Here is a 24,979-nt window from a genome sequence, read left to right as displayed (position 1 = left end):
TGCTGCGGTCGGCCCGAAAGCTGCCCTGGGCTCCCGCGGAGGCGGGCACAGCGCCGCGAGGCCGTGGGCGCTCCTGTCACGCCGGGGGGCGGCCCTCAGGACCCACCGTCGCGTTTTAAATGCTCTGGTTTTCGAACTTCAGGTCACGAAGTGGATCCGAGTGAACCGGAGACCCCGAAAACGGAAGCGCAGGGCGAGCGCGGAGGTGTTTGAGAAGGTAGGGGTCCCCGAAAGCGCGTGCCGGGGTCTGCAGGCGTCGCCTTCCCGCGCGGAGGGCTTGCTCACGGCGCGGTAGGGCTGTGCTTTCCTCTGAGTTTTTATCAGATCTACTGGCAAACCGTAGACTGAACTCACGAGGGTGGTTCTGTAGAAATACCGGCTGGTGATCCTAACGGCCGTCCACGTGCTGCACTCACGGAGAGGGACGGCCCGGCGTGGACGTTGGTCGCACGCCCAGTGAACGGAGCCACAGGACTCAAGTGGTTCCATTCTCGTACTGACCCAGTAGTGTTTCTTGTCGGGGTTGAGGTGCCTCTGAAAAATGAAAAGAAGGGTCCTGAGTGAGTCGCCCACCGAATTCGGTTTGCTGTCTGTGTTTGGTTGCGGTGGACACAGTAGCCCGTCCACTGTCATAGACTTTAAGTTGGAGTCATCTCAAAAACGGGGAGAGAAGATGAAAGAAATGGATTACTTTTGAAACGCTAGGAGGGACTTTATTTACTGTAAAGCCAATGAGAGTTTTGTTTTCTAAATTTAGAATTTTGGTATGTTACTTTGAAGAAGTTTGCACTGCCTGCTTTGTCCTGAAAATTTATTAAGTTAAATTTTGATTTGTCACTAATAAATATTATGAAATAAGGTAAGTAGTCTGTTGTTTTCTAAGTGACTTTTATTAAAAAGTCTTAAAAATGAATATGTGTTTAGAAGTCTTATAGCACATATGATTTTGTTGCCTTTGCTTAATTATATTTCACTGTTTTTTGATTCTTGATAGCACCAAGGGATTAAAATAGCGTGTTGTTTTCCTGCTGCTAGAATGTATGATGAATCACTCCTGATTCTGAAGCCAAATTCTTGCTGATAGCATCGCTGCCAACTTGTGTGATGTGTTGCCTTAGTATGGGCATTGCCGTGTCCGAGAAAGTGCACAAAGCATATCGCAATGAAGGTGATACCAAAGTTCCAGAGGGCATTTAAGGATACCACAGGGCAGCTTCCAAGAGAGTTGGAAAAAGGACTGGACTAGAGTGTAATTGTCTGTAGCTAGACATTTAGTGTGTGTGAAAAGTGGTACCCCAGCCCTTCCCTTTTTAAACAGTCATGTATGTCATTTCAGTTAAGCAGTAATAGAGCGTGTTGTCATTTTGAACAGACTTGAATTTTCCAATCAACTTCAGCATGCTATGGTAGATTGTGTTTGTTTAACTGTCATGGTTTAGGTGTTTTTAAATGTTTGTGAAGAGATGAATGAGATCATAAAAATATCTAAAGAAGGGAAAGAATTATGGCTTAATATTTTTTAAAAATATGTTTTGTAGCTGTTATTTTTTAAACCAAAAATAAGATTATCTAAACTCACAGTGTGTCATACAGAAAAGGGGACGCCATTATCTTTGTGGATTACTAGGTATTGTCACTACCAAAATCTGAGCTAGCAGTAGCCATTATCTGTGACACCCATGGTCTGTCTGATAGAGGCTATTGTGTTAGAACTTAGAGGGAAGACACACCTCTCCGATTTTTCTTCTCAGAAAATGTGGGCAGCAGTTTTAAGGAAAACATGAAAACGAAGTAGGTTAGGACCTACGTTCAGAACTTCCTTTCAAGGAATGAGGCTTAAAGAAGGTGGAGGTGGGGAGGGCGAGAAGATGGGGCACATTTCAGAGTTGTCGGACGCTATTTAGGATCAGTGCCCCTTCTTTTCTCCTGGCTTTACGCGGCGCCACCAAGCCCTTTGGCCACTGCTTTGCCTCTCCACACCTAGGAGAAGGGAGTTGTCGGACGCTATTTAGGATCAGTGCCCCTTCTTTTCTCCTGGCTTTACGCGGCGCCAACAAGCCCTTTGGCCACTGCTTTGCCTCTCCACACCTAGGAGAAGATTTGGAGCTCGCAAGGCAAAGTGTGAAGTATTTGCAGGGCCAGGTGGAAGGGCATGAGGTCAGCAACCAAGGGCATCAGAACAAGTTCTGGAAGGCACCGAAACTATCTGCAGCTGGTAGGTGAGGTGTGTTCCGCTGTTCTGAAAAACAGATTGAACTCTGTGGTAATGAGTATTCATCCAACGTCATGTGTCAACCTTTTGCTAAGATTTGAACTTTTTATTAGTAGGAACCTTGGTAGTTCACTTACTGCTGAGGCTAGTAGGTTATTTTTCTTTTAAATGTCTGCCATGCCATAAGTAAAAGCAAGTTGTTCAATTTCTCTTTTTCATGCATCCACTATCTTTTTCTTCTACATTAAAATAAAACTAGCACTTTCTGCTTTTATTTATCTTGTATTACTGTAACATAAGAGAATGAGCTTTAGTCATTTCTGGTAGGTACGCATTTTAAATCCGGTTGTCGCCTTTATTTGCCTGCTGTGCCTTCCTTGCCCATCCCATCCCCACATGCCCTCTCCTCCATCCCCAAAGTGTCTGTCTGTTTGCATCTTCGGGCCTTATCAGGAGTCGGTCTAGATGAGTGGATTTGGTTAAGTAGTCTGCATTTACTATGCTGGGGTCAGGACATTTTCCTCCGACTGCCTTGTAGAAAGCAGAGAACCCTCTGACTTGCCACAGAGAGGAAAACAGAGCAGAGGTGAAAAGGAGGACTGTGACAACTGGCATCAGGTGAGGACGTCATCTCACAGGAGATGTTTGTTTCCCCCTTAAGGAAAATCTCCAAGGTGCTGAGGGGTAGCCACAGCCAGAGGTAACTTGAAATACTAGCTGAGTTTTTCAGTGAATTCAGAGGGGGAAGCAAAACAAACTTACCCTGTGCTCAGCTGTGGGTTAAAATAATGAATAATGAAATAAAGTAAATTGGGTGAGTGAGATGTACCACCCAGATAAGTGATTTAAAACACTCTCTTGGCCTTTCCTGGCATCTTCTACCTTCTGCCTCCTGTCACTCTCACCCTCCATATAAGTCGTACTGTCTTTCTATGCTGTCTTAACAGGTTTTCCTTTCTCATCTCTCTGAAGATCATCATTCTCTTTTGTGCATCTTTTGTCTTCTCTGACATTTATTTTCATTTTATTTTGGCTTCATATTTTAGCCCTTTTCCTACTGGTATAACTAAATTCTTTTATACTGTTTTTTGTTTTCTTCACTTAAAATGACAAAATTCACATCTCTTCTGCTTCTGATCCTCAGCTATTTTCTCCTTCAATCATAATACTTTTCCTTTTTCATTATTTTAAGTTTCTTTTATTTAGTTTGAATAAGTTTTGCAGCAAAAAAGCAAGGAAAACATGAAACTATACAAAGAGCAATTAGGATAAATGGTTCAGCCAGCTCTGCAAGGTGCAGTTTAAACAATTGTGGCTGCAAAGTGAATTATATGTGTATTTTTTAAAATAATAGATGGCCATTGGTTTTAGAATACATTTTTTTTTCTGTTTTTTACATTTAACTGACTCAAAGATAATTACAAATTATGCATCACAATCAGATATTAAGGAATATAATGCTTTTAAAATATATACATGTAAAATAATACAAAGTTTCGGTAATTCTTTTATCAGTATTATAAGGATTAGAATATATAGTAGAATAATATTTTATGAAGTAATATATTTAAGGAAAATATATGAATAGGATATAATTCCTTTAGAGGAAGAAAATTCCAATTTTCAGATTCAAAAGAAAAGCACTCTTCCTAGTTTATGCATTCCTGATAATGTTAAGAGAACAAATTTTACATTACTCATTTCTGGTCATCAGTATGTATATATGAATATATGATGATTTCAGAAGTATTCATTGGTTTACTTTCAAAACATTGAAAACTCAACAATACTAAGGTTGGCTCTTGTTAACAGACGAACCTTTATTGCACGTTAGTGTTTCCAAGTGAGTGATCTTGGCCAGGATGAGATCGGTGTCTGTTATGACTAGTCATAATGAACACTAGGTGCAAATGGTTTCCAACAACAGCACCCTTTAAGGGTACCTTAATTGTTCTTTTCTGCCATAACCTGAAAAACAATACTTTTGAGCTACTCAATACTAAAATTGCTTAAAATTTGATGAATTTTTCTTGAAATGTCCAGAGTGAAAATAAAAATCTAGAAAGATGGTTGTGAAAAATGTGGACTTCATAGTATTTAGTGGCCATTTTAATTGGGGCCGAATAATAAATTCTGTTTTCTTAGTCTTTGAGAAAAAAATACTGAAACTATTTTCTTTGTGATAATATCCTTCCTAAATTCGGGAGCATTTCCTTTGTGGACTTCATAGTATTTAGTGGCCATTTTAATTGGGGCCGAATAATAAATTCTGTTTTCTGAGTCTTTGAGAAAAAAATACTGAAACTATTTTCTTTGTGATAATATCCTTCCTAAATTCGGGAGCATTTCCTTTCTAGTTTTCTTCCATTCGTTTTTTTCTACACCCTTGACTCTGAATCGCAATCAGTGATAATCTTAGTTTGAGTAATAAATCACAGGTTTAAAAAATTGTATGTAAAATCCATCGTGGTTCAGGCATTTTGCAGTATTTATTATTTCATATTCATTTTTATATATTATAAGTGAATACTTACAGTTCTAATATTGAAATATTCAAAAAGATAAAGGTAGGTACAAATTTTAAACTTTGATCAAAGTTCTTTACTGTTTTGTCTTTTGTGACAAAGGTCTGTTTTATATTCAGTTTATGATTTCTGAAAAGCTGTATTTAAGACTGATAAAAATCATTTGGTTCTTTCTTGGACGCATAACAGCAGATGGTGACTGTTAGGCTTGACTCCAGAGCCATCAGCTCACAAAGCTAATGGCACAGTATGAACTTAGTGAGTTTTGAACCAAGGGTCCCTTCACTTTGTAGGTACGACTCCGAATTCACAAAAGAGTGAGCAAGAGTAGCCACAGCAGAGGGGTTTCTCAGGCACTGGTGCCCTTTACTCTTTCTGAGAGTGCTGTTTTCCTGTGAGAATTCATAACTAGTCTACATTTTTATAGCCATAATCTCTCACAATAGCTTCATTGATACTTGATTTCCATAGAAAAGCTTTATGGATTCTAATGAGTCACAGCTCTGGAGGCACCAGCCTGCCTGCCTTCCCTCCCTTCTTCCCTCCTCCGTATGTGTGAGTGGCTTTGTGTCCTGTGTTGTACTGATTGTGCCTTTGGATGACAACTTGCTTGAGTGATAGGGGAGGCACAGTAATTTATTAAAAGTAATTACAAAGAAACCAAACAAAAGAAGTAATTACAGTGCTGTTAATATGCGATTTGTTATTTTATTGCCGAAATATTTGGAACTTGTTTGAGTATCTTGGTCTTATTAGTGGGTATCCCTTTTTTCCCCTGTAAACCCGTAACAGATACATAAATTATTAAATTCTCTGTACTTTGGTCTCAAGTTAGATCAAATTTCATAAGATCTTGCTTTTTTTTTTTTTTTTTTGCTATTTCTTTTTTTTTTTTTAAAGTTGGACCAAGGAAGAATTGCTGATAAAATGTATTTTTGGTAGCCTCAGGAAGGCAGTCTGATCTGTATAATTTCATACCATAAAATTTTGATCTGTTCCATAGATTTATTTTTTTTAAGAATCTGAAGTTTTAAAAAAAGTTCTAAAAATTCTAAGTGAAAATTCCTTCTCATTTTCAGCTAGCATAATGGGGAAATTTAAAGTACTGTATAATCATCCACTTACCCTCACACACTAATTCACATATTTTGAAAAGAATCTTTGAATGGAACTATTAATATAATAGCTGACACTTGCCATGTGTCAAGTACTGCTCTAAGTGCTTTACCTGTAGCAGCTCACGTAAATGTGCCATTAAAGTAGTGTCACAATCAGTAGTATGACCTTAGAATGTTGTAGCCTGCATCAAACACTTTGTGAAAATTAAAAGAATGCTTTGGACAAGATTTTAAAATTCTTTTTAGCATAGGTTATTGCCAGTACTAGACCACCAGTATAAAGCACACATTTCTAAATTAGGAAAATCCCGACTTGCATGTATTTTGAAATCACTTGAAAGTGTACAGATAATTACACTACTGTTGATTTTACCAGGTTTGATGCCAGCAGCCACCAACTCTTCTGTGCCATGAAAGATGAAAGCCATTTCCATATAAAACAGAAGAGTTCGGCTGGAAAAGGGAGTCAGGCAGAGAAAAATTTCATGGCTTTTTGGTTACTTTTATAGGAAGCATTAGTTTCATTCTTGTGACAGGATGCTTTACTTGGCAGTCATTCTCATGTCAGGCATTTTAATGAGCTGCTGTTTTGTGCCTGGTCTCATGTGGCACTAAGAAGATGTATTATTTTTAGTAGTATCGACTGGTATCCGTGTCGGTTAGTGCTTGCCATTGTTCCTGTTAATCTTTTATTGCGGGAGGCTGACACTAGCATGTATCTAGTCTAGCCACATATGTCTCATTTATACTTCTGGGTTACTGCACACAGGAGAAATGATACTCAAGCCTCAAATCCCCAACACTTAGAAAAAGACCTGGTCCCAGGCAGGCTGAATAAGTATTTGTTGAATGAGATGAATGAATGAATCTCACAAATGGCATTTATCTTAAAAACTCATACTACTTGGTTATCACATTTTAAAAAAATTTTACTGTCCAGGTTTTTATTTAATTATTTTGTTCTTTAGTGATAAATCTTCTCATTAAAGAATATTTGGTAGAGTTTTCCTGGTTTTATTGTGGGTGATCTCTTTCAGGACCTGACACTTGTCCCTTGAGTTTGTCACTTAACTTTGTTTTCCTCTGAAAATCCTTTTTTTTAATGGGCTAGTTAAGCCCATTTACACTACTTGATAAAAGTAATAATATGTTTGGCCACAGTTTTTTCATATAATTTTATAATATATTTTTTCTTTTGTCCATTTTTTGGTATTTAGGAAGGGTTCTATTTTTCTTCTAATGGTTACTTTTAGATAATAACACTTTTTTCTTTGCTGTTGTGTATTGATTCCCTCCTGTGAGAAATAGAGAAATGCGATATTAAGCTTTTTTTGTTCCTCCTCTCTTTATCTTCCATCACATGACTTGAAGTATTATCTTTTTACTTCCAGGTAAATACCTGTAAGACAATCAACAAGCTGGTTGTATTTTTAATGCAATCCTCCCATTCCTCCCGTTTTGATAGTTGTACTCTATCTACTGTGTCAAAGCATGTAGACATTACATACTTTATAAAATCACTTACTTTTAATTCCTTAAGTAAATCTATATTTAATACTCATCGTCCACTCCTGGATTGATGTCTCTTCAGTTATTTCACTTTCTGAAGCTAGTTCTCTAGTAGATTTTTCAGGAAGAGCAATTTTCTGAGTTCTTGCATGTTTTAAGTTTGTGCTCTTTATACATGAAGATCAGTTCAGCTGGATATAAAATCCTTGGCTCATATTTTCTGTATTTAAGTATCTCAAATATGTTACTCTACTGTCCTCCTGCATAAAGTCTGATGCTGGTCTCATTCCTTTCCCACGGAGTAACCTGGTCTTTTTTCCTGGTGCCCAGATTTTTTTTTCTATAAACTCCAATAATTTCTCATTGTGGGTCATTTTTCCCATTTGCAATTTAGCTTTTGAGTTTTATTTTACTCCTTTGTGAAAAGCAAATAACTTCTCACTTGTAAAATGAGAATAACTTTTTTTGCCTGATCACATACTACATATGAAACCAAATACGGTATTGTATATAACATACTTTAAATCTAATGTTTTACTATCTTGTTATCCTCTAAAGTCCCTTTTTGTGAGGATCTTTGAAATTTAGAATACTTTATCTGATGGTTAAATGGACTAGAGTTGGCTTTGTGTCTGTGAGAACTGGACGGTGAGTGGATACTCAGTGCAATCTTGTGTGTACGTCCTGGCAGTGAATAAACTTGTCCTGGTTCCATGTGATAAGCAAGCACTCTGCCCACACTTGTGGAAGACTACACTGCACTGAACACTGTGGCTTTTTGAAGTATCTCATCTAGAAAACTCCATCTCCACTTTATTCTTCTCACACTCTTGCTTGTCATGTCAGTTTCCCACTCAAAACTCTCATGGGTTTACGTGATCTCAGTTCATATATGAATAGAACAGTACAGACAAAACATGAAAGTACTCTGTTTTTCAGGTAATAAGGATTGCTGAGAACTCAAGTCAGCCTAATCAGCCAGCACATTTTCTTGAATTTGTTGTACATAAGGTCCTGTGGAAGAAGCTGCTGGAAAATACTAAAGAAACACAAGAGACATCATTTCTGGCTATGGCAATATAAAACACAAAATCTATCAAATGTCATTTATAAAGAGCATGTGATAAATAAATACAAACCAATGTATCACAAACTGAGGACATGAGTGTATGATGCATTTTACCTGAGGCTACCCTGGACTAGAGTTTCCATGCCTGGGTCTTGTTTTGATAAAGCAAGGCTTTACACATACAGGCTGGAAGTCATGGTGGGAAATTGGGTAATTGAATTAACTGAATCCATTTTAATGCTTTTGCCTGATTTGTAAGCACAATTAGGGGTTTGAGTGACATGCATATAAATAGGGTTAGTGTCTTTTTTTGAATATGTGATTTTTAAAAATAAATTTATTCATGTTTTCCAAGTAAAGCTGGAACCCATCATAGTTTTGCTGACACTTATAAATCAGGATAATTTGGAAACCCAAGGCCAGAATGTAATACTATCTCTAATTCTGTGTATCATATGTTCCTGATCAAATTCTATATTTATTTAAGTAATTTATTTATTGACTTCATTTTATATTCACAACATACAAAATCCTGAGTAAAAAAATAGAGAATACAAAGATGAATAGGTACAGTCTTCTGAGAGTTACAGTTAGATGTAAAAAACTATCTAGTGTAGAAAACAATTGATAGACCTACAGCCGGGGCACAGGAAAAGTTCAAAGGCATCTGGAGCAATTGGAGTTTCCAAAAGGAAAGTGAGCCACATCGTCTGGGGCTGTGTCCCTCACCAGTTCAGGCTGGTAGCAGGTTATAGCATTTGTTCCAGCTCATTCAACTTTTGTTATTTTGTATAACCGAGGATACCATAATTTCTTTTCTCAAAATTGAGACTATCTTCATGAGCACATAGTCAGACTGTGAAATTACTGTTTGTCTTTGGCTCATTAATGTGAAATCAAAGTGCTGCAGCAAGTTTAGCTGCCTCTGAATTTGGAAACATAAGATTTTCTGACCACTTCACTCTTGTGCTCCTTTTTTCCCTTTTATTTGCATTAAGTTTCTTTTCCCCCTCTAAATGTTTGGTTTCCAAGCAAAATGAGAAATCAAAATGTTTCAGAATTAGCGATGGTGACTTTAATTTTCAGAGTTTTTCAGAGTTCTCCTCTCGTGATTTTTCAATGTTGTGTTCTTTCAGGAAGCATACCACATATTTTCAGCACCACCTATATGGTGTGGCCTTTTTTTTTTTTTTTTTAAGGTACTATCTTTCTGATGATGCGAACAAATGGACTTGCCCAGTAGGTCACATAAATGGGTTCTTCAAAAAGTTCAGGGAAAGATTCACTAACTTTTAATTCTATTTTTCCACAAACTTTTTGAAGTAGGCTTGTGTATATATATCCAAGTCATTTAACATTTTATGTATCTTTCTGTAAATCAAGAAGTGTCGCCTTTTCAGAGCCTAAGTTCTGAACCGTATATCTGTGAAGTTTCATATTTTTATATAATGTGTGGAAGTGGGAAAAAACTGATCTGCAATAGTTAATACCAAAGAAACCATGTGAAATTGGAAAAAGTGGTCTCAAATTATATGTTTTTACTTTTCTGGCATTTTTATAGTCAATGTAACAGTAGTCATTTTATGTGGCCTTATTTGTAACTGAAAGTCATAAAGCTCATGCTATTAATTCTGTGGCAATTTTCTCCCATTAGTTTGGTGTCCAAGAAGTGAAAGTTACGAAAAGCACGAGGTATTAAACAGGAACTATAGAAAGAATCTGGAAGAGAAGCAGAGCGTACCCCAGGATTCTGTTCATATATAGTTTGGTTTCTGGTTTTTCCTCCTTAACTGTCGTACATACACACAGACTTTAGTTTTCAATGTTGAAGATACACCTTCAGCATTTATTCCTGATGATAGCAGTGAGGAAAGCTGAGTTCTCCCATGGACAACATAAGAGAGTAGTTCCGAGTCTCTCAGTGACTTTATTGAGCTGTGTGTCATACATACTTTGTGTGTCATAAAATTCACGTTTTATGAATTTTAGTTTGTTGAGTTTTAAGAAACATACAGTTGTATAACTATCACCACAATCCAGTTTTAGAACATTTCTGTCACCCAAAAAGTTTGTTTGTGTCCATTGTAATCAGTCCCCCTTCCTACTCCCAGCCCCAGGCAACTACTAACATGTTTTCTGTCTTTCTAATTTGTCTTTTCTAGAAATTTCATATAAGTTGAATCATGTACACTTAGTCTTTTGGATCTGGTTCTGCCATTTATCATAATGTTCTGTGGTTCAGAAGTGTTGCATGTATCAGTTTGTTCCTTTTTATTATAAAGTAGTTTCCATTTTATGGATATATTATATTTTGTTTATCCATTTACTGGTTGTTAGACATTTGGATTTTTTTTTTTTAATGCAGTTTTTGGCTTCTATGAACATTGATATAACTGTTTTTGTGTAGACATATGTTTTCATTTCTCTGGAATAGTGGCTCAGCCATATGGCAGGTGTATGCTTAATATTTTAAGAGATTGCTAAACTGTTTTCTGAAGTAGCTGCACCATTGTACATTCCCACCAGCAATGTTCAACATTTCCAGTTTCTCCACCTCCTTGTTTGCACTTGGTATTGTCAGACTTCCTTATTTTAGCCATTTTGGTGGGTATTGAACCATGCTTTTTTTCAGTACTTTTATTTCTTGAGAGGATCTGAAAGTGTCTAGATACCCTAATTATGCCTTTGTTCTCCGTTTTACAGATCCGAAGGCATCAGCCCAATACGTGGGAAATCTAAATGTCTCATCCAAGATCCCTAGATGAGTCACTGAACCTAGAATCCTCATGCATCATCTGGAATTGTAGCAACCTGCTTTTGTTCTGACTCTCAACTCTTGTGACTCAGAATTCTCTGTGTCCTTGTGGCATTATTAGGTGTGGCTTTCTTTTTATCTCTCAAAAACAATCCATTCTTATGTTTTCTGGAATTGCATTTGACAAAATGTGGTTTGTTTTCTGCAAAAGGGTGCTATGTCTGATAGAGGTTTTCCTGTCTCTGCCCCTGAGCTACAGTGTGCAGGCCTTGCTTGGGTGGTCAGAGCTGGCTTTTGAGGTGGCCCCATAGCGACTGCCTCCATGCCTCCTGCTGCACGGGGGTAGACGTGTGCCTGGTAGGCCTTGTGGGAGTTGGTGCGGTAACTTCTCCAAAACAGCTGGCACTCACTAAATACCTAATATGTTTAAATGTACCTCTTCGAAAAAGATTGTGGCAGGTGATTACCGGATGGCATGTGGATAGTAATGACATTTGTTTGTTTTTTCTCTTCCATGACAGTGAGACAGGAAAACATTCTTAAATTTATTTATAGACTTAAAAAAACAGAGTCAGCCTTGGTTTCTTCCTGTAACTGTTCTTTGGCCAGCAGCAAATATAGCAGTAGTACTTTATGAGTTAGTATGTTTTGTTGGTGTGTATGTTTTTATGAGTTAGTATGATTTCTTAGTAGTGTGTTTTTATGTTTTGTTAGTATGGATGTTTTTAGGAGTTAGTATGTTTTGTTAGTGTGTGTGTTTTTATGAGTTCATGTGTTTTGTTAGCATGTGTATTTGTCTTTTGGCTTTATCCAGGAAAACCAGTTGTACTCTGAGCACTGCATCATTTCATTTGCATCTCCCTTCACTTGATCCCTCATAATAAAATAAACTGTCTTTGTTCCTCTTCCAAATTGGAAGCTCCCAAGTGTTTTTCAGGCTGCATAAGATTTGTATTCTAGCAAAGCTCCATTTTAGGTCAATCTATAATCATTTTTTATACTCAGTAAGTCATTGCTTTTATTTTTGATTTGCATTATTTTGAAGGCTGTTGAGGCTTATAGGAATAGCCAGGTAATGAGAGGCACTTACTGCTGGACCCATCTCCTGCGGCGTCACTTTGCAGTTTCCTGTCTGAGGGCAGAGTCTAGCTACCTATTACTTTCTCCTAAACAGAGCTGCAATCTTTTCATTTGTTTCACCACAACAAGTGAACTCTAGTTGTCTGTGAAATAATTATATTCTCTGAGATGATTCTTGGTCCTGTTAAGTTTCTGAATGTGAAAGAGAACGTAGTGTTGGGGGCCTGTGGAAACCTCTTGGCACCACGCTGCTGCACAGAACATCAGGAAGGGCTAGAAGGCTGAGGAAACTGCAGAAGATAAAGTTATCACTGCCAAGAAGCTATCTAAAATAAGTGGAAAAACTATAAATCAAGCAATTGGAGGAGTGTACTAGAGAGTACCATGTTACAAAAGCTACTTGAAGTACTAAATGCTTGTGTGTGCTGGGCCTGGGGTGGGGGATTGTCACAGGGTCAGTTGAACAACTCGTTTCAGCTGAGCGTTTGATTTGGGAAGCTGTGTAGGGCTGGAGTTGTGAGGGTTGGGAAAGGCCTTACGCTTCTCCATTTCAAAGCTTATTTTACATATGAGAACACAGAGGGCCTGAGAGGTTTTCATTCACAGGATGGCATGCTTGCCTAGAGCAATTTATCCTGTCCCATTTATCCTTTTCAATTGTCTGCAGGGGCAACGCCCCAACATAAGGTGTGGAGGCAGAGTGGCTTTGAGTTCTAGGTGAGGAGAAATGTGTTGAGGTGGGCTTTGTGATATTGTGAGTCACAGACACTGAGGTAGGCAGGGAAAGAAAGTCTGGGAGACGCAGGATGTCACCCTACATCCCCTATGGCCTAGAAACATGTCCAAAGAGAGGGCCTGTTCCTGGCTTGAGGACCTTTCCATCTCGGCTTGGTTAGGAATAGACTGTGTCAGATTTTGAGGGTTCCATCATTCCAAAGAGCAAACAAAGATTTCATAGTGAAACAGCTGGGTGTCTGCAAAGGCTGGTGTGAAATTTTACTTTTCAGGTAAATTAGCGGATTTTATAAGGCATAGATTCATTCAGGTTTTTGTGATGTTTGTTATAGATCAACCGTGATATGAAAATATTCTTTTTTTAAAAAACCCAAACACAAGTGTGGCTGGATAACAAGGCACCTTACTTTGGAATGCAGTAAGGCACTGTCACGCTGCCTTTTTGTCAGTCTGTGCAGGTATTTTTCATGTTTATGGTAGCACTTTTTTCTAAGATGCAAGGCAACTTTCTATGTTTATACATACTTGTAACTTGATATATTGCACATTTAAAGTTAAGTTTTTCTGCAGTCTGTCTGACTTGGTTATTTGCCTGTAGGCCAAGTCAAACCAATCCCTCCCCCCAAAACAATGTTGATGAAACTGATGTTGCACTTGGATATGAAGGGTCTAGTCCCTCAGAACTCTGTGCTACTGGCAGAGCAAAATGAGTAGGAATAGCATGGCTTAGACAAAAGCTGCTTGTTTTCTCTGCAGTCCAGCTGACAGGTACAGAAGGATGTTGCCCTAAACGGACAGGTGAAAAGGAAAGGTAGGTACTGAGCTGATTCAACTTGTGGAAGGTTTCCTCTCCCCTCCCAGCAAATTAAAGGTGCTGTGGGAAAGGTGCCAGATGATACTCTTGCATTGAGAATCCTGGCACACTTTTAGTCTTTATTAGAGATTAAGTCAGTTCCTTGGTCAATAATAGTATGACCTAATCATAGGACACCAGGTTATCATAAGGCAAATCTAAATGATGTTGAAGTATCTTCCAGCAGAGGATTGCTGATACACAAGTGTGTGCGCATAGCTGGGGTCTGCATGCGTGCAAGCACATGCTCATGTGCATGCTGTTTAAGAGGCTTTGACCTCAGAGCAGGGGAGGTTTGGGCTGAGGCCTGCCGTGTGACCACAGTCTCCCATCTTGGATTGAAGCTACAGGTGCTATTTCCAGAGCTGGCGCTGTTTGCATCTGACTGTGACTCATTGTCTGACTGACACCCTGGCTCCCAGAGAATTGCCCTGTGCATCATGCAAAGTCATTGTCACCGTGAGCCATCTTCCTCTGGGGAGGCTCAATGGGAAAAGTGAAGGTAGAGCAAAACAGGCTCCAGGAACAGAAGATGAAAAACAACTGGTTTTGGTTTAGTTTTGCTTAACTTCATATTCACTTTTTTTGGTACTCCTGATGGACCTCATAGTAAAAGAAGAGAAGTCGGACTGGTTGCTACAGGACTCTTGCTCGTTTTCAAATTCTTAAGCAGGAGGAGGAGAGAGGACAGTAATATCTTAAGTGATTGTTGTAGATTTTGAACATGTATTCATAATTTCTTGGTTTATTTTTTGTATGAAACCTGTTTTGAGATCATGCACTGTTCAGAGAAGGGGAGGGGTATTATAAATATGTGTGGAGTTCAGTATTCTTATTGTCTTCAAAATGATCACCAGGCGTCTGGAGCATGGGGCACATCATTTACATGAAAGTTGAGGATGCAGACGAGAGTGTCTCTGTGGTGTTCTTGCTGAGGTTTTTTTCTTGTGAAAAACTGTTACCAGCATATTTGGAAATACTTCACAGTTTATTATAGTATATCTTATTAGCATGTTAGGAATAATTCAAAATTAAAGTAACTACTTTAACAGTTGCTCAGTAAAAAGGGTGCATTTGTTGAGAGCGCTTTACTTCCCAAGCAGTTTTCCAGCTCTTGGTTTTCTTATCAAGAGAAGCGTTACTCTGTTGTGGATGGACACCTTTTTCCCCTTTTCCCAGAACATGTGTAGTTTCCATTAACTTCTATCACCTGCAGCTGATGTTGTGGGTCATCTGTGCTATTAGAATTAAATTGCAATTTTAAAGTCCCTTTCTCCTCCATAGTCCTTAACGACATGGAATTTGTGGTCAGACGAATTGAAATCCTATCTCCACGCCTTACTAGCTTTTTCACCTTGGACAAGCTGGCCTCTGCAAGCCTCAGTTACCTCATCTGTAAGGTAGTGATGAGAGTGAAGAGCTGCCCTCAGCAGTTGCTCACAGACAGTCGTTATTAATGTTATCGGCAGTGGGCTTTTCCAACACCATTTTTGGGCTTTAAAGTTGTTTGTCACCTGTGGCGTGTTATGAGAACAGAAGGAGCTCCGAGAACCAATAGGATAGACCAGGAAATATAGCTACAGGAAGAGCGGCCTTGAGGGCATGTGTTTGGAACATCAGTGTGGCACTAACGGGCCAGCTGAAGTGTCCCCAGCCTTGGGACTAGGGAGGCAGCCTGACCATTTGTCTGGCAGGTCCCAGCCAGGGGTGCAGGAGTCCACCTGTCCCCCAGGCTGCCCGAGGAAGCTGCCCCAGGGGGCCACTCTGCCCCAGGCAGATACTGCCTCAGGTTCTGTTGGAAGTTTCCACTAGGCTTCTCCAAAGGGAGTTTTAGTTGAAGTAATCAGAGCTGTTTTATTGATTTGGTTGAGGTCTTAGCACAATTTATGAGTTCTGGTTATCCACACGTACAATGCTTGCCTGTGTCCTGAGCAGTGAAGAATTCCAGGAAGCTTTCAAAAACAAGTGTTCAGATTCCCGTCCCAGCCCACCCCACACCGCACACCCCACGCCCGCCACACACACACAAATATAGAGGTCTGAGTTTACAATAACTATTATTCTTATGTAGAATTGGCTCGGAAGAGTTAATAAGTTTTCCTAGGCACTGACTTACTAACGGAAACCCACTTAGACACTGAAGAAATGGGTCCAGGGTTTGTCTCAACTGTCAGTAATGGGTTCTTCATGATTTAAAACGGCTTCTCAGAATGGCCTTGCTTATGTAATCAAGGATCAATATTTTTTAGAAAGAAGTTTTTATAGGTAAGCCATAACATTATTTGATAATCAGACATCATTTTCAAGTAGCTAAAAGGGTCATTGGACAAAGCCCAGTGGACTGACACTGGCTTCCTAATTGCTAACGTTTGAAACTCCGCATGCCCTCTAAATTATGATGAGCACGCTTGAATTTTTTATGGGGAAAGAAATTATTTTTTTATGTAGGATAATTTTTACATCAAATGTTGTATTAGCTAGCCAGCTCTATCAGATCAGGCAGGTTGTCGCTTTTTCTCATCTGATTCCTACTTTTCCTCTGTGAAGTTTATTTTAAATAGAGAGTAAGGAATGAGAGAACGTGGGATGGGAACTTGGGGAATGAATCATGAGAAAATGCCACTGGTCGTTTTTATTAGTCCGCGACTTTTGTGGAATGTACTTGGCTCTGTCAACCAGGGCAGCGTTGAGCTGCAGGTTCGTGTGCAGTGAGGGCCTTGGGACCTCTGGAGCATCCTCGCCATTTTCTCCCCGCAGCGCTCCTCCCCGCCATCATCAGCGTGAGCAGCACTCAATTTCATAGGCCAAGGGAAGCGTCACTCGGCTGACAGCCACAGCTGTGTCCAGTTATGGTATTTGTGTGGCCCCTGTATGATACTGCCCGAGGGATGGTGGCATTTTTGTACTGTGGGCCCAAGTGTGTGGCCCTCCATGCCAGGGAGGCCTGTTGGCCAGTTTGTTTGTCAGAGTCTCTGAGTGGAGGGAGAATGTTGGGCGGGAGAACAGTTTTATTACTTTCTTCTCAAAATAGAAAAAATACTCAAGGGGGTGGTAGAGAGGAGGGGATAAACATAACACTTCCGATTTCCTGCCTGTTCTGCTTTTTCCATAGCATTTCATTTTTCATAAGATGGATTTTTGTCCTATCAACTTCAACTAAAAATAATTCCATACCACTTCTATCAGATTGGTCCTCTTATCATTTATGTACTTGTTATTTTGTTTTCCTATTCAGAAACTTTTGTACGATTATAAGATGGTCCTAAGATGCTTGTTTTCCGGACGTGGCACATGCACCGTGGTCTTCTGGCTGGGACCTCCTGGGGGTCGGCGGCCCGGGCAGTCTTGGTGTCCTGGCTGTGCATGGTCAGAAAACCCCAGACTCTGACCAGCTTGTTCTTGCTCTTACTTCTTCCATGACCCATTTACCCAGCAGAGGTCGTTCTGCATGCTGGTATCCCTTGCCCCTTGCTGCCTCCATCAAGAAAAGCTCTTGGACCTCAGCTCCTTCCTTGTCCACAGCAACAGTGCTGGATGCCGTTCAGTACCTCGTCATACAGAGAAAGGATTGTTCCTGAGTCTGCAAAGCAGAGCTAGTCTACTGACTGTTAGGCCCTTCCCAGCTGGGTAGGGCAGTGAGTCTAGTAGGTGCCTGTCAAAGGTTCATGTGTCGGGAGATGGGAGAGGAAGGCAAGATAGGTCATCTTAGGTCATTGCGCACAGTCTGCCTGCTTACAGGATTGATGTTTTCATTATCCATAATTATTAACTTGATTTCGATTAGAACAAATAAAACCTAACTTTGCAGTTTGGGAATGTAAGTGGCTTGTGTTAGATTTTAGGTTACGTGAGCTAAACTTAAGGATTTCTCTAGTTTTCATTTCTTAATTGTTCAGTCTGTGATCATGCTTAGCATAGGTGTCTTGCCTGGGTTTGACCATTAGAAAAGTCCTGTGCTGTATTCCTAGAGTGGGAGTCATAGTTATCTGTGGACTCTACCAGTTCCCAGGCCCCAGCACTGCCCCCCTGGCAGCGTTCTGTAATAAGTGAGCTCCGTGTGGTCACAGTCTAATAGGACTGTGACCTGGTTTGAACTCTGTAATGAGGAAAGAGCAGATTTATTTGTACTCCCTGCATGCCTCCCCACCCCCCATGCTCCTTTATTATCTTTAATAGGAAATTGAATAGCAAAATTCTGCATTCTCATAATGCTAATGGACTGATGTCATCTTTTCTACCCTGAAATCAAGGAAGTAAGAGGCAGAACCAAAACACAGATTTAACACTTTATAGCTGCCCAGGGTTTCAGCCATGGGGGCGGGGGGAGGAAGAGAGAGAGAGAGTGTGTGTGTGTATGTATATGTGTTTAACAGCTTTGAGATGTAATTTATATACCATAAACATTTCACTGATTTTTAGTAAATTAGCCAAGTTGTGCACTCGTCACCACAATCCAGTTTTTGAACATTTCCGTCATCCCAGAAAAACCCCTGGTGCTCACTGGTAGTCACTGCCCCTCTCCCTCCTCTGCAGACCTAGGCAAACAGTAATCTACTTTTTGTGTGTGTAGGTACACATTTTCTGGACATTGCATGTCAATGGGATCATATAGTATGTCATCTAGTTTTCCCTCTTTCACTTAGCATGATGTTTCTAAGATTTGTGCATGTTGTAGTGCATACCAGTTTGTTTCTTTTTATTCCTGAATAGTACTCCACTGTGTGGACAGACCACATCTTGTGTATCTCTTCACCAGTTAATGTACACTTCCGTTGCTTCCACTTTGGGGCTATCATGAATAATGCTTCCCTAAGACTCATACAGTTTTTGCGTGGACCTATGTTTTCAACTCTCTTGGGTAGATACATTGGAGTCATATGGTAATTAAATGATTTAAGAAACTGCCAGATTGTTTTCCAAAGTGGCTATACCATATTACATTCTCACCAGTGATGGTATGAACATTGCGGTGTCTCCACATCTTTGCCCAGGCTATATTTAAGGAAGAACTGTGACCTTTGACTCTTATTTTATATTCTTAAGCACGAAAGAAAGCTAGGGACTATTTTAAGTTTTTTACAATTTTTCAAGCATTGTTAACACATGTTAACTGAAGTTATACTCTTTGACGCCCACTCCTTTCTAATCTCTAGGTTCTGCCACCAGTCATACATGTAGCAATTTGGCCACATTCTATTTAATTGTTTTTTCTTGTGATACAAAGAATGGAGAATTTATGTGTCTATGATGTTACTGTCTGAACATTAAATTCGTTTACTTTGATAAAGGATTTTTTTGTTGTTGTATTTTAAACTCTTTTTTTAGTTTTCTGTTATTCAAATGAATGTTCCTAAGTTTGTAGTTCTGATTATACACATTGTTTTAATAGTAGACACACATGTATCTATAGAGCCATGTTTTATGGTACTTTAAATAATTAAATGGTATAGTTTTTAGTTGAGTAGCTTTTGAGGATTCTTTACTAAAAATGCAACTGGCAATATTTGTGTGAATCTGGTCTGTTTCCAAAGGCCTCACAGGAAGACTTTATCACAACATTTGACATAGCAGGGGTTACTGTGCATTTTTTGGGACCAAATGACTAAAGTTGCCTGTTATTTTTGCTTATTCTAGGATTTGCAGGTATGTTTTATTTTGGAAGTGAGCTAATCAAGTAAACCTCTTTTTCTAAATAAGTCATACAGTCAGTCATGACAGAGCATTCTGATCAAACAGCCCTTTCATCGTGGAGGAGCACGATTGCTCTTTGGGTCTGAGCGGAAGCATGAGCCCCAGGACTGATAGCCAACCCATTTGCCTTTTGAATCTGTGCTTGGCCAGAGTTGGTGTTAGCAGTGGTAAGGTATAGAGAAAGGATGAGAGGCACTCAGGGTCACGTACAGCACCCAAGTGCCAAGAGCCGGAAGTCCACAGGAGGGAAGGAGCAGCAGAGGTGACTTTCTTAGGGTCTGGTGACTGAATAAATGACGTCAGCTGAACCCAATTTACATGAGTGATTTTGGCCTCCTGAGGCACTTTGTCACGCGGGGGCAGTTTGGTATAAAGGAGTGGTTTTCACGGGGCAGAATCACCCTTGCGGAGGCGAGTGGGTGTCACAGTGGTTGGGGTGCTTCTGGCCTTGAGTGGGCAGAGTCTAGGAGCACCAAGCCTGAAGCGCACAGCTCATTCCAGGCTCTGGGAATGAGGCCGCCTCCAGGTCTTCAGGTGCCTGCTGGAGAGCTCTGCAGGTGAAGAGCCAGGGTACAGTGTTTGGGCTAAGAACCTAGCTCTGTTTTATATGCGTGGTTTTAATATTTACTGAGGTTTTTAGGAGCGTGACCTCCAGGTAAATCTGGAGAGATGGTATTTGCTGAATTTTTTCCAGCGTTGTTTGCCATTTCAGAGAATCTCGTCAGCAGTGGGAATGCTTTTGTAGTGTCTGAGTAGCCACGCGGTGCACCTGCCTCTGCGCTGATAGCTGTGTGTTCATGGGGTTCTTCAGCCTCTCTTTGCTCCGTGGTTGTATCTTATAGGGTGCTCAGGCTTCAGCTTGGAGATATTAAAATTCGTGTTCATGTACTATAGCCCACTTTCCTTCTAATTCTTCTTCGTATTATAGGTAGGACATTGTATTAAGGTTTTCCTACCCAATTATGTGTATTATGTGTTTGAGGTTATCTTTTTTAATTTATTTTTTAAATTGTACGTATTTGTGGGATGCAGTGTGTTGTCTAAATATATGCATGTATTTTACAATGATTCACTTAGGGTAGATAGCATGTCCATCATCTAAACATTTATCTTTGTGTTGATTACATTCAAGATTCTCTTTTCTAGCTATTTAGAAATACACAAAACAGTATTAGGAGCTATAATCAGCCTAGATGTATGTTAAGTTATCCAGGGGTTTCACTTGAAGAGAGTTTTTTAAATGAGGCATTCTTTCTCATACTGTGGCTCCAGGTTCCAGCAGGTTTTGTTCTGTGCTACTGACATACTAAATTGGTATGTATGTGGAGAGAAGTGGCTGGGCTGGTCGGAGGCGGCAGCAGCTTGTGGAGTTGCAGGTGGAGCCCAACTTTCAGGTAGCTGTGGGTGGGCCTGCATGTCATTGAGCGTCCTCGTCCTCGTTTGCTGTAAATTGATTCTCTAATGGTCTCTCTAGGGTTCCCTAGGATTAAGACTTCTGTACTCACCACCTTTACCACCTCCAGGTCCTCCCTGTCACTTTGCTCTCCCTTAGTGGGGAACCAGGGGTGTCCAGAGCCCAGCCACACCTGTCTGAGAAGAGATGTGGGGAAGAGGCATAAGGCAGAGATGGCGGTGAAGAATCAGGCTGTCAGGCCTCATTGGGGGGGGGACATCACTGAGTTCCTTATGGACGTTGGCATGGTGCAGATGTTAAGTCATTTTACCAGTCCCCATCTTCCTGGCCTTTGCTCTCTTGTCTGCATGTGTTCCTGATGAGAGGCTGGCATGGTTGCTTCTGAAGCCTGTGTTTGTTCAGCAGAGTAAAGTTACTCCTTCTGTGTGCTTCATGCCACGCTCCTGGGCTCTCGGATCCCTGCCATCCGTTCATCATTACAGGCCATTTGATGCCATTCCAGTCACTTCTTGAGAGACTTGGTGTTTTACTCTTTCTGAATGATTTCAGCACTGATAGAAGTGCGTGGGTTTTCCAGTAGCAGTTGTTCTCCTTACTCCATTTGTTATTGATATTTGGAGCATTTCAGTGTTTTATAAGCACCTTCTCCAGCAGCTTATCAGAGACACAGTGGGGAAAAACGTAAATTTGGCCATATTATGGAGGCTGCTGAGAAAGGTTTACTCAAGGGTAGGAAGTTGAAATTCATTTTAATTTAGTTGCTTTATGATAACCAAGTCTGCTATTAATATAAAAACTTGAGTTTTTACTAAGCCTTTGCGTATGTCTTCAAGTGTCCCTTGTTAAGTTCCGAGTGGCGCTGTAGGCTGTCTTCTCCTTCACAGTGCTCGCCTGGGAGACAGGGCAGTGTCGGGACAGTGTGCCCAGCACGTGCAGTTGAGGCGGCCCCTGCGATTCCTCTTCACATTGCTCACGGTGCTGAAGGTTGGATTTGAGTGCCAAGTTGACTGTCACAGCAGTGGTGTGACCCTGGTTTCTGCATGAAGTAACTAAACTTTGTTTTCTGCTGGGGTGCCTTTCCTGTATTATTTCAGTTCCACATACTTAGCTTCTGGTTTCAAACAAACCAACTTAAGAGGTTTTTTTTGGGGGGGGGGGTTGGTTTTTTTTTCTGATTATCAGAATGATACTGTCTGTTAGAAAAAAATTAGAAAATACAGAAAGGTATGAATAAAGAAGAAATTTTAAAATTGCCAATAATCCAAGTCACCTGGAGAGCTACTTTTAATATTTTGGTGTTTGTCCTTTATGTCTTTTAGGGAAAATAATTATTGAAAAAGATTGGGAGTGTGTTTTATATTTGTGACTTCTATTTTGTTACTTCAAAGGTGGTTTATTCAAGCTACTTTTTATTTTTGAAATTAATTGAATTCAGTTATTTGGAATTCTGCTTTTTTAGAAGGATCTGTTCCATCCCTTTTATAAAAAGTAACTCGATCCGTTGCCGGACATGAAAAAAGACAAAAAGGAAAAAAAAAAAAAAGTAACTTGATTGACTGTGAGTACTGGAATTCAGCATTAACTGCAGCTTAGTCCTGGGGACATGTATACCTTAACTAAATCCATTTGAAAACCACCCTGTCCCCTGTGTACTGGAGTAAACTTTTGTAAATGCAGAGCGGCAGTCTGAGCTCATGACCCGGTGGTGTAGGACTAGAAGAGGGCTTGTGGACTCCTCCTTACCTTTGGCTTTCTGTGTGTGACCATTGCTGTAAAAAGTGGCCGCAGCCATCCTGGGTCTCTTCTTCCTCTCTTAACTTGAATCATACTGATATCCACTTCAAGATCTGCAGGTACACTACCATTTTACTTTCATGACTTGTGTATTTAGTTTGCAGTCACAATGTGGAAATTATGGGAGATGAGCCTTTGTTCAGCAATTAACTGTGGGGCTATTTCTGTTCTACTTTGAGTTATGCACACTGAAATGGATACTCCCAACTTATTTCTAAGAAATGTGCAGTTGCACAATAGTCTCCTGCTTTCTGGCTTTTATTAAAATGCAAATAGTCTTAACTTCAAAGTAGCATAATTGAATCCTGAAAGAAGTATAACTGATACTTTGCCTTTTCTTTGGTATTTTCATTTTATCGTCTGGCCTGGCTGGCTTTCCAACCCTTTTGCCCTCCCGACTAGGCTTGATCTCTGGCTGATGGAAATCTAATGTTTGCAGTGTGCAGTTGGACCCTGGAATGTGTAGGCACTGCCCCCTACACAGGCTCTGGTGGTGTTACGTTACATACAAAGGTGTGTGGGTGAAGCACGTGAACTGTGTTGTCAATTAATAGCTCTCCCTGCACTCACCTGTGTACTGAGTGACAGGAAGTCAGCGCATCTAACTGCCTAGTTCAAAAAGAATGTCGTGAAACTCAAGCAGGCTCGCTTCTCTCCCAAATACGCTTCACGTGTACCCAGGGTGCCAGAACACGTCATCGAGGTCTTCATTATAACCTGAGACGAAACTGAGTCCTTCTGCAATTTTTTATAGAAACATCGCCATCCATCAAAGCACGAGGGCCCAGTTCTGTGCTGATGCCCTGGCAGGGGCCAGCTGGTAGAGGGGAGGTCAGAGCTTCATGCTTGTGAAGCTGAAAGCGGGTTGCTGGGCTTTGCTCCACAGAGCCTACGAGTTACTAAAGCTCACCTGTGCCCCAGGGGCAGGGGTGAAAACGTAAGCTTCCTAAGCTGTTGCTGGATCATGTCACTGTATGCTCTGTTTTGGAAATGTATCCCAGTTCAAACAAGTGAACACTGTTTGCTCCCCTGTCTTTTGACTTGTCCCAGATATCTGGGGGATTATCCTATTTGTGGACTCTGCACCACAACTGAAGGGCTTTGATGTTCCAGAGCTCCCACCCCTTCTTTTGATTACATGTGTTTTTGGTAAAGATGTCTTTTTCCAGTGCTTACAGGGGCATGAATGAGTCGCTCGGTCCCTGGTTTCTCTCATCCTGTTGGGTTAACTGTAACATGGAAAGGGGCACGATCAGAAGGCACGTATCCCAGGAAATCCACCTAACTGCGGGGCCCAGAAACCCTCTGGCATGACCCTTGGAAACACACTTTGTATGTGTCCAAGAAGACTCCACTGCCCCTCACCAAACGAGGCTGGGTACTTCTGGTAGTGTGCCCTTCCTTTTCAGGTTGCCCCCCCATTGGAGCTATAGGTGCACACCCTGGCCTTGGGGGCTGTGGCTGGGCAGGCCTTCCGCAGGTACAGGGGGCTGGTTCTGGGCCAGACTGTGGATCTTGCATGGCCCATCACAAAGCCTATCCCTTCAGGACCAGAGTGGAGCTTCCACTTCCTGGAGAAATGAGGCAGGTACTGCAGCACTGTTTTTAATAATGTGCCTCTCAGATATGTTCTCCTTAAGTAAATTCTTCCATTCAAAGGTGTTAATGAAACAGAAGTCATGGGGTGAAATCTGGAGCTGTTTCCCTGTGTCCTGTGGTTGGCCAGTGGAAGATGAGGATGTGTGCCACCTTCGGAGAACATCTCTCCTGGTGCTCTCCTGGTCAGCTCTTTCCAGTTCACGCTGAAGCTCAAGACTCATTTTGGCACATTTCAGCTGCAACAGAGACAGTGTTATAACTAGTACATAATAAGTGTTATTTAGGCATAAATAAGCGGCATTGGAACAGATAGAAAAATATGTTTGCTGAATGGAGTCAAGGCAAGGTGATTTGTAGTCGTTCCTACATCCGTGCCTCTATTTTGTGATAAAACAGCCTTATCACTGATTTTATAGACTGTGCTGCACTGAAAGATTCCCAGACGTCTTTACTGACTGGGGGTGTGTGCATGTGTGTCTATGCAGTGGGGATAAGGGTTTTTCTCACACTGCACCAAGTGCTGGAACACTAGAGTTCATTTTAGACTGGCTGTTCTTAGGATACCCACACACCTTCTGATGAGATTTCACTTGGAAGCAGTGTGTTGGAGGCTCCCCTGACATGG

At 40.7% G+C, this 24,979-nt stretch overlaps 1 protein-coding gene across 1 annotated transcript in view; it reads left to right on the top strand.

The window, feature by feature from the left end:
* Window positions 1-24,979, top strand: part of LOC103594258 (chromosome unknown open reading frame, human C9orf3) — a 276,533-nt gene that overhangs the window by 201,311 nt on the left and 50,243 nt on the right. Inside the window, exon 12 of the mRNA XM_008577458.1 lies at window positions 21-217. Coding sequence (XP_008575680.1) covers window positions 21-217 — 197 coding nt within the window. The remainder of the gene's footprint in view (window positions 1-20; window positions 218-24,979) is intronic.

The sequence above is a fragment of the Galeopterus variegatus genome, unplaced genomic scaffold (genome assembly GCF_000696425.1).
Source record: "Galeopterus variegatus unplaced genomic scaffold, G_variegatus-3.0.2 Scaffold1516, whole genome shotgun sequence".
Lineage (NCBI taxonomy): Eukaryota > Metazoa > Chordata > Mammalia > Dermoptera > Cynocephalidae > Galeopterus > Galeopterus variegatus.
Note: the sequence above shows the minus strand (reverse complement) of the source record. Positions and strands in the feature narration are given on the sequence as shown.